This window comes from Mchenga conophoros, linkage group LG19 (genome assembly GCF_057382185.1).
Source record: "Mchenga conophoros isolate Kocher_MC1m ecotype Shallow Benthic linkage group LG19, M_conophoros_male_GT1.1, whole genome shotgun sequence".
In the NCBI taxonomy this organism is placed as follows: Eukaryota; Metazoa; Chordata; class Actinopteri; order Cichliformes; family Cichlidae; genus Mchenga; species Mchenga conophoros.
The window spans coordinates 6,391,474-6,401,510 of record NC_140544.1 but is presented as its reverse complement, the minus strand read 5'-3'; the positions used below and the strand labels follow the sequence as shown (position 1 = coordinate 6,401,510).

Sequence of the window (10,037 nt, the reverse complement as noted above, 5' to 3'; positions counted from 1 at the left end):
CCATCAGTTAACCCACAGTTGGCACGCGTGCCTAGGGTTGCCGACCCCTGGTTTATAGTATGTGGAAAAAACAGCAATAGTACTGGCAACAGACAGGGAATGGAGTTACAGTTAATGTCTATAATAAGTATCAACATATGTTAAATATAAAAATCATAAGAATGATAACTGCAGGTTACAAGTGAACATGATAGATGCTTGGCTACAAGATGAACAGCCACAAGGAGCATTGCCCTCCATGGAGGAGAAGACTAGAAGCTAAAATCAAGGTAGCACAGAGGCAAGTTAACCATTAATAGTTCAGAAATGGTTCCAAAAATAAGTAAGTACGTAAGTAAGTAAAGTTTATTTATATAGCACCTGTCACAGACATATGTCACAAAGTGCTTTACAAGGTAAAAACATAATACAGTCATAAAATACATCACAAAAACCCTGGTCTAATTAAAAGGTTTTTGAAATAAAAATGTCTTTAGCTGCTTTTTGAAGGTCTCCACTGAGTCCAAGCCCCGTAGTAGTAGGGGAAGTGCATTCCACAGTCTGGGTGCAACAGTTTGGAAAGATCGCTCCCCTCGGTTTTTAAAATGAGTGTGGGGGACCACTAAAAGGTTTTGGTTTGATGACCTCAGGTTACGAGTGGAGGTATGTGGGGGGCATTAACTTTCTGTAATGCTCTGAAAGTTAAAACTAGAATTTTAAAATGGAACCTGAATCTGATTGGTAGCCAGTGCAGCGACTTTAAAAAAGGGGTCATATGAGCACCCTTGTTCGAGCGGGTCAGTAGCCTCGATGCAGTTTTGAACAACCTGTAGGCGGGCTAGCCCTTTCATGTTTAGACAAGTAAACAGGCTGTTACAGTAGTCAAGTCTTGTAGAGATAAAAGCATGTATTATCATCTCGAGTTCACTTGTTGACACGATGGATGTTTAGAAATGTTCCTCAAGTGAAAAAAGCAGGTTCCTACTATCTGATTTAAATGTCCCTCCAAAGAAAAAGCTTCATCAAAAATACAACCAGGTTTCTAAGGTTATGTTTCTGTGAGGAACCAAAGTCACCCAGTCGCCGTTTAATATCGGGTATTTCACTGCCTGGTGCAATAATCAAAGTTTCTGTTTTGACCGGGTTTAGCTGTAAGCAATTATTGTTCAACCATTGTTTAATGGTGGTTAAACAGTCAATCAGATTGGAGAGCTTATGAGCTTCAGCAGGCTTAAAAGAATAATATAGCTGAATATCGTCAGCAAAAAGATGATAAGATACTTCAGGAAACTGCTGTATTATCTGACTTAAAGGAAGAATGTATATTAAAAACAGAATAGGTCCCAGCACAGAGCCCTGAGGAACTCCACAACAACTCTGTAGATTCCGACATGATCTGGTTTGCAGACACACTAAAACTCATTTCAGATATATAAGATGAAAACCAGTCTAGAACAGAGCCAGACATCCCAACCAGGTCTCTCAGACTGTTTATCAGGATGGTATGGTTGACTGTATCAAAGGCTGAGGTAAGGTCTAACAAGACTAGGACTGTGTATTCTCCGGAGTCTGCTGACATCATAATATCATTAGTAACTTTCAGTAGTGCTGTCTCGGTGGAGTGCAACTTACGGAACCCAGATTGAAAACGGTCATGGATGTTATATTTCTCCAAGTATGCCGTAAGGTGGACAGCTACTGCCTTCTCAAGGAGTTTTGACATAAATGGGAGTTTGGACATAGGTCTTACATTTTGAAATAGTGTTGGATCCAGGTTGGGTTTTTTGAGCCTTGGTTCCACAATGGCATGTTTAAAAAAGCTGGGGAACACCCCAGTCTAATGGGAAACATTAAAAAGGTTCACAACCCAAGGACCAATGGTGTCAAAGGCATTAATAAAAAGCTTAGTGGGGATAATGGCTGAGGGGCTTGAGGATGGCTTCATTTTGTCCACCAGGGCTGCTATTTCATCATATGTTACAGTTGTAAAAGTCGACCAGGAGTACAAAGGGAGTGCCTGACTCGGAGAACAGGAAAGCCTTGGGGAGATTTTAGCATTGATGTCATTAATCTTATCAACAAAAAATCGGAGGAGTTTATTACTATCTACTTTAGAGAGTACATCTAAAGGTATCACATCTGGGGAGACAATTGCACTAATTTTGTCAAAAAGAAACTTGGGATTTCTCTTTATTTTTGTTATGAGTCTAGCAAAGTATTCTGATCTAACAGTTTTCACCGTGTCACTTAAGGAGAGCATGAGATCTCGAAGATGGAGCCTGTGTAGTCAAGTTTGGTTTTCTTCCCTAGTCGTTCTATTTTGCGGCATATTCTCCTTAAGTTTAAGATAGACTCATTTATCCAAGGGCATGCCTTCTTTTGTAAAGCCGAGCTTGTTTTAATAGGTGCCACTTGATCCAAAATGGATGTGCATTCCCTATTAAAAGACTGAATAAGAACATTTACATAGTTTCCGGTAAAAAGTGGAGACCTGTCAAACATAATGGAGAACCTCTCAGCAGTAGTCTCAGTTATTATGCGTCTATGAGTTTTTAACTTCACAGGCGTTTGTTTAGAGCTAAAATTGAGTTCAACAAAGATACAGTTATGATCACTCAAATGTACATCCTCAGCAAACACATTGCCAATGTTGAGGCCCAAGGAAAAAACAAGGTCCAAGGTATGGCCTTTTACATGGGTTGGACCGGAGACATGTTGGACAAAGTTAAAAGACTCAGATATAGATAAAAGTTCAGCTGCAGAGTTAGGTGAGGCATCATCAATATGAATGTTAAAATCCCCAAGAATTAAAACTTTCTCCAGCTTGATAATAGAAGATAAGAAGTCCATAAAATCCTTTAAGAACTCAGTAGCAGGGCCAGGAGAGCAATAGACTAAAACACAATAAAAGATGTTCGTAGAGCCCACCTTAATTGTTTGCGACTCAAAAGAAGAATTGTTTTCAGTTTGCATACCTCTGCAGGTGAAACTGTCCTTAAAGACAACAGCAAGTCCTCCACCACAGCGACCTAAACGGGGGGCGCCCAAGTAAGAGCAGTCTGCATGACACTGTTCGTTTAGGTGAATAAACTCGCCATCCCTCTGCCATGTTTCAGTGAGGAACAGAAAGTCCAGGTTTTTCCCTGTGAAGAGCTCATTCAGAGAGAAGGATTTGTTTGCGATGGAGCGGGCGTTCAAGAGCGCAATCCAATTAAAAGCTGGCAGCGCAGGTTTCCCATCAGCTCTGTCGGCATGGAACTGACAGCAAACACTGTGTCCGCACGCGAGGTCTCCAGCAGCGCCACGGAACCGGCGGGACCAACCACCGGTTGTGCGATGCAGGCTGTGAGGGCCCAGCGGTGGGGAGATAATCGGCAAAATCCAGAGCATCAGATGGGCAGGATCCACACTGTAGTGGCTGCAAGTACGTGTTTCCAATCAAATCCGGAAGGGTAACTGGCAGCAGAAACCGGGGACGCCTCCAGACGAGTCGGGAAATCTCCGATCTGTAGGCTCGTCTGATGTGTACCTGGATACCGGCCCTACAGCCTCTTTTCCTCGATTTCTTCTTGGAATTGCTTAGGGCACGTTTCGAGTCTCTGTGTAGACTGCAGCCCTCTGTAACCCAGGCCTGGATAAATGTTAGTTTGACTTAGTAAAAGATATACCTGCAGTGAGTATCCACACAGCAGAAAGGAGGTCAGTCATTTAAAGGATGCAACATAAGCACCAGAAAGCACAATATGAAACCAAAGTACATGATGGCAAAGGTTTCTGTTGAATGTCAATAAAGTAATAGTCATAGTTGATTTTTTTCTGTATTAAAACAAAGTGATCTAAAGAGTCTGTTCACATGTATGAATAAACCTTTAATAATTAACTGATAGCAAACCAAGTTAAAGGATCACTTACTTTTGTGGCCCTGACTCCGTTAGCGTGTTATTCTGGTCCTGAATGCTGCTGTAACAACAAGATATTATATTGCAAGGTTATATCATCTGGCAGAAAGAAAAAATATTTTGTTACTTGTTCAGCTTTTGCAAAATCCCCGATATGTTTTCATCAACTTTTTTTTTTCTTTTGGTCTGTCACAACAGTCAACTCAATGTTTCACTGAGTCGCCAAACAAAAGCAACAGTCTTAATTTGTCAGTGCAATCCAAAGCATACTACGCACCGAGACTTTCTGACCTGCAAACAATCTGGTTAAGTGCGTGCGTGCGTGTGTGTCTGTGTGTGTGTGTGTGCTTTGGAAGGGGAGGGATTGCATGCGTGGCTCTGTGGGTCTCTCTGAAATTTCCCTACATCGTCTGAGCAGGAGGAGCTTGTCTCGTTAGGCATAAAAGCTCACAGCAGCTGCAGTTACTTTCAAAGCAGTGACTGTGACGTAGAATCTGAAAGATGTTTTATGTTCTTTATAGATATATATCATGTGGATAGTTTGTTTGGCCACAAAAATACTTTTTACAGACAAGCAAAGAAAGAAAAAGAAAGGTTGTTGTGGAAATTTTAACAATAACAGTGAGCTCTCAAACAAAGCGCATTCCACAGCACATCACATATCCCCGTGCCTTCAGTCCAGCTCATCCTTGACCCCCGCCCACTCTAAGAAAAGTTATGACCACCGTCACCTCCAGGATGTCTGCAGATATTCAAGTCTACAATGGGTCCACCGTGAAGGTGCAATAAAACTTGGGGCCTACCTGTGATGATATTCTACATGCATGCATACTATACTAAAGTGAGGAAGTGAAATTACTATTACTAATGTGAAATGGTTATAGTATGTGATTAATACATCAGAAAAGAAATCTGCCACGACACGGTCTACTTAATGCTCATCACACGTGTTTATTGATGATAATTGCCGCTAAAGCTCTGATGGCTCCAAATTCAGTAAATGACTAAACCTGAACACAACATCACCGTTTTACACTTTTTATGGCCATCAGTTTTGGTTGGTAACAAAATAAAAACTAAATTTTCAAAAACATAACATTCTAGTGAGCTTTTAGTGTTGTTGCACAACTGACCTGACCATGAAAATAAAAGTAAAAGGATCATTGAAAGTATGAAAGACCGCACAATATTTCAGTCTACAAAGTCTCTGTTTAGAGAAGTTGACCCAGAAGCCAAGAATGCTGATTTTCTAGCGCTAAAAACAGCACAGCTTTCTGTGTGTGTGCGCGCACATGTGTGCGTGACTGTGTGCTTTAGAAGGGGAGGGATGGCATGTGTGGCTCTGTGGGTCTCTCTGAAATTTCCCTACATCTTTAAAACAGATTTAGGAAGTTTTTTCTCATTTCAGCTATCCTCTTCATCTCCACAGATCAACAGAATGCCTTACATTTGTTCCCCACACAGCCACACTACCAGAAGGTGGGAACCAGTGACTGGCTGAAGAAGAACACGTTTGAGAAGCTGCTGAACAGCACTGAAGACCAGCTTCAAGAACTTCAGGGTTCGACTCAATCCTGTCATCAGGTAGAAACATGACAGCGTGAAACTTTGCTATGAAGCCATTATTACCAACTTTTAAATCAATGGACTAACATATGATCTTGTTACTTACATTCAGGAGCTGATTGGTCAGCTTCAGCAGGAAATGACAGTAGAATATGTCCGGAGGCTCCTGAAAGGAGAGGTCAAACTGAAGGACAAGGATCGTCAGCTGAAGGCTTACGAGACTGTGAAAGAAAATGCAGAGAGACTGCACGAGCTGTTTGCCAGAATGGTGAAACTCACCTTCACTCCACACTTTAGCTGTGACACAAATAAAATCAATCAAGCACAAACACTGATCAGCATAACATTGTTTGACAGGGTGAAACAACCTTAGTCACAAATTCAACTAACAATAATAAAAGAACCATTGACGGGCTATATTAAAGTTTTGAAATTTATCCTCTTACTTTCGTTTTACTTTCAAAATGAAGTGAAGAAATAGAAAAATCAGTAAGAAATAGAAAAAAGACATTTGTCAATAGATATTGGATCTGGAATGGTGAGAGGACAAGGAGTTACAATTATGAGACAGGGATTATAATATTATTAAATGGAACAAGATCCTTTGCCACTTGCAGTACAAGATTTTTGGTAAGAATTGGAGCAAAATTCCAGTTTGTTTAACTGAAATAATTTAGATTCACATTTACTGCCCAGCTAGCTGGAAGTTCCAGTGCAATAGCTCCTGAAGGAAAAACATCATTATTTCCAAAAACAGCAGCTATGCTGATTACAGTTTGGGGAAACTTGCAGACTAAACTGACGTCACTGATTTGTCTTCACAGGGATCCAAACAAGACTGGTTAAAGGAAATCCTGACCAAGATTGCAGAAGTGCTAAAACTCCAAGGTATTCCTGCCATACAGATGCAAATCGTTTCACTGGGATCTGCTTATCCCGACCTCAGGTAAACAGGAAGCTGACTGAGCGAAACATCTTAATTGGTATCAGATATATCTTGTGAGCAGGATGAGCTACATTCATGGGAACTAACATTAGCTGAAAGTAGATGTGCTGCCTTTCTATTTTACATTACCAGTTTCACTGATAGTGCACTGAAACAGAGAACTAAATAAAACATGCTGGCATGAGAGAAGCAGCAGCAGCTTTGTGTAGATGAAGTCAATAATGCTGTTAATTAGAGTTAAATGAAAGATTTCTTCCACCAGAAAACCAAACTGTCTAGTTTTGGTTTTATTTCTAACCTTAAAGAAAAAGGAAGAAGGGAACCAGGAGACATAAACACTGCTCTTGATAGCACTCATATATGTTTATGCTGAATAAGAGTTTTATGGAAGAGTTATTTGGTAAAAATAGTTCATATTCGGAGAGTCACATGCATTTGAAGCACGGATCCATTTCAGTAAGAGCTCCACCTATTGTCAGATTTCCAACAGAGGTGGACTGAGACCTTTTCCATCTCCCCTCTTCTCAGCAATTCAAAGAGGTTTGGTGATGTGCTAATGACAGCTGCTAGAGTTTGCAGGAAGGATGTGTGTCAGGGGCAGAAAACTGGCTACACACAGAAAAAGACATAACATGTCAATGAAAACAAGTCTTGACGGGATCAGTGAAGTTAGAACTTCTGCTGTTATTCTTATGTTGAAAGTGAAATAAAACATTGCAGATTCTATTTAGCTAAAAAAAAAATGCTCAAACTCATTTCTTTATATTTTTTTCTTTTCCATGTCAAATGTGGCAGCTTTCACATGACAATCCTTTTTTCACAGTCTCTGACTTTACGTCACTTTTTTAAAACCCTTTCTTCTTTCTGTCACCAACAGTGAAAAACATGTTTCGGCTCTGCTCAAACTCAAGACAAACCTCTCCAAAGCCGACAGGAAAATCGTCAAAACCACTCTGTCAGACACACTGAAAGAGAGCCGTGCTGATCCTGGAACCCGGAAGTTTTTCTCCAAAATTAAAGTGAGGTGAGCCGCACATTTGCTTCTTAGAGTATCACTGACTGAGAGTTTGGTTGCAGAGCAGCAATATTATCGTGTATTATATTGTGTTACAGTCTATCTCTGTAAAGACATACAGAGTGAATGCCAGGGAAAAACCTTCAGATGCTACTTAGACTGAAATCCCTATTATACGCAGACTCGGTGATGGTGAATGCTTGCTGTAGTTACTGTATGTTATTGTATACATAAGCTAGATTTTACATTCATGCTGGCAATTTTTGTGCATTTCATAGAAACTGTGAATAAGTATGCAAGAGTCTGTTTTTACACACTTACAAACAGGTCAGTGCCGTTCTATTATATGTCGTTTTGTTTAAAAACTACAATGATATTAAAGTCTAGTTTTTTCATAAGTTGTATTTTATGCTATATTGTATTACAGAGAATTATACATGTCTCATGTACATAAATAGATGTAAGTTGAGTTTTTTTTTAATAAATGTGCAAAAACCAGCTCAATTTGTTTTTACTGTTTACTCTGTTTAGTAGATGATCCACATGTAAACTGACTGTAGGGTTTATAGTATGTGGAAAAAACAGCAATAGTACTGGCAACAGACAGGGAATGGAGTTACAGTTAATGTCTATAATAAGCAGTGTTGGACAAGTTACTTTGAAAAAGTAATTGTGTGGATGCTTTAAGCACTATCCGGTTGTTCAGTCTGACGTCACTAGCCGTGTCTGGGTCTAAACTCCGCTGCAGGTCCACATATCAAACGATCACTATGGCATTACTGAGAGTTGAAAAACTGTCTAAAGTCTTTCATCTTTAATAAAATGATCAGCGTTCTGCTCTACCAGGTGTAACAATTGAGTTTAACATCCAGGCATCCATGAAAACGGAATTTATGACATTTAACGGAGTTAGAAGTTAGCAGGGAGTTAGCTCGCTAGCTTCTATCTAAATACAATATAGCATGTCTTGACTGCGGGGTTTTGGAAACAAATTAAAACGTACAGCTTTCTTATCACTTCCAGCATAAATGAAGACAGAAAACTAAACAGCAGTGACGTTTGTAGGGTTACTGAAGTTGGGCTAGCTGGTATATAATGTGCTACGTGACCGCTAGCGACATAGCTATGTTAGCATAATATAAACAAGCTAACTTTTTTTCCACTCGATAAAAGTTAACGTGAGTGTTCTCGGTGGTCAGAAACAAATGTAATCGCATGGCAGGATGCTGTAAAAGGACCAAACTTCAGCCAGGAGAACAACTGAGATAATCCATCCACAATACGAGGTTAGTCATTCATATACTGCTGCATGGGCTGGGCTGTAGTTACATCCTAAGGTTTTAAAAACTGAGCTTAAATAAATGATTAGCGGTAATAAAAGCCGAGGGAGGTCAACAGTGATCACTGACTGTTTTAGGAGCTTTTTGAGATTAAATAGAAGAAAATACATAACACTAGAAAAATTTGCATTTCCTGCGAAAATGCAGTGTGGATGCTTTAAAGCTGAAGCTGTATGCAAAAAGTAGCTGAAAAAGCTGAAAAGTTGCAGAAATTGTAAAAACTTTGCAGAAGCAAAGGAACTTTTCTAAAATGGAATAACTTAGCAGAACTGCAATATCTTAGAGGAAACATAATACTTGGCAGAAATACAATAGCATAGCAGAACTTAGCAGAAATATTGTAACTTACCAGAAACATAACTTCTCAAAAATACAAGAATTTAGGAGAAATAGTATAAGATAACAGAAAGAATATATTTAGACAAAAATACTTAAGCATTACAGAAACACTATGATTTAGAAAAATAGTACAACATAGCAGAAATACTGTGATTTACCAGAGACACTGTGATGAACTATGAATATTGTAATTTTAAATTAAGACTATGTTTTAGCACAAATATTATAATTTGGCAGAAATACTATGATACAGCACAAATACTCTGGTTTAGCACAAATATTATAACATAGCAGAAATACAATTATATAGCAGAAATGCTATATTTAGAAAGAAAAATATAATATAGTAGAAATAGTATGATTGAGCAGAAATACTACAATATAGCATAATAACAATGATTTAGCAGAAATACTATGATTGAGCAGAAGTACTAAGATGTAGTAAAAGTACTTTGATTTAACAGAAATACAATTATGGAGGAGTAATACTTTAAAATGGGAGAAATATTGATACACACACACACATACACAGAGCCTAAAGGGAAGAGTATTTGTGCCATGGAGTGTTAAGAATGTGAGGTCCATATTAGAAAAGCTGGTAAAATCATAAAAGTTTGCAGAATTGTAATAGATGATAAATATGAATTACTGGTCTGTGACAGTGTATTAATTTGTAGGGAAAAAAAACATGTTGACCAAGGTGGAATCGAACCCACAATCTTTGGCTTGCAGACCCGTGTCATTACCAACTGCGCCACTGGGAAAGAGAGGAGCCATTTTGAAAAACAGGGTGATGAGCAGTCAGAATTAGATCCCGGTGAGAGGCGAAAAACGCCGTTTTTTGGAGTTACAAAACGTTGTGTAACTCAAAAACTAGGTGGACTAGAGGCATAATTCTTGTACTGGGTGAATCAGCGGACTTTGGTGTACTTTGACTACGATTTTCATTGCTC

At 39.1% G+C, this 10,037-nt stretch overlaps 1 protein-coding gene across 1 annotated transcript; it reads left to right on the top strand.

The window, feature by feature from the left end:
• The first annotated feature begins 3,231 nt into the window (after positions 1 to 3,231).
• On the top strand, positions 3,232 to 7,834 carry LOC146551553 (exocyst complex component 3-like protein 2). Its single transcript, XM_085258223.1, has 5 exons — positions 3,232 to 3,403; positions 5,308 to 5,462; positions 5,557 to 5,712; positions 6,269 to 6,390; positions 7,268 to 7,834. Exons 1-5 carry the CDS (start codon positions 3,232 to 3,234, stop codon positions 7,416 to 7,418), a joined length of 756 nt encoding a protein of 251 aa, XP_085114349.1. The 3' UTR covers positions 7,419 to 7,834.
• The last annotated feature ends 2,203 nt before the right edge of the window (positions 7,835 to 10,037 follow it).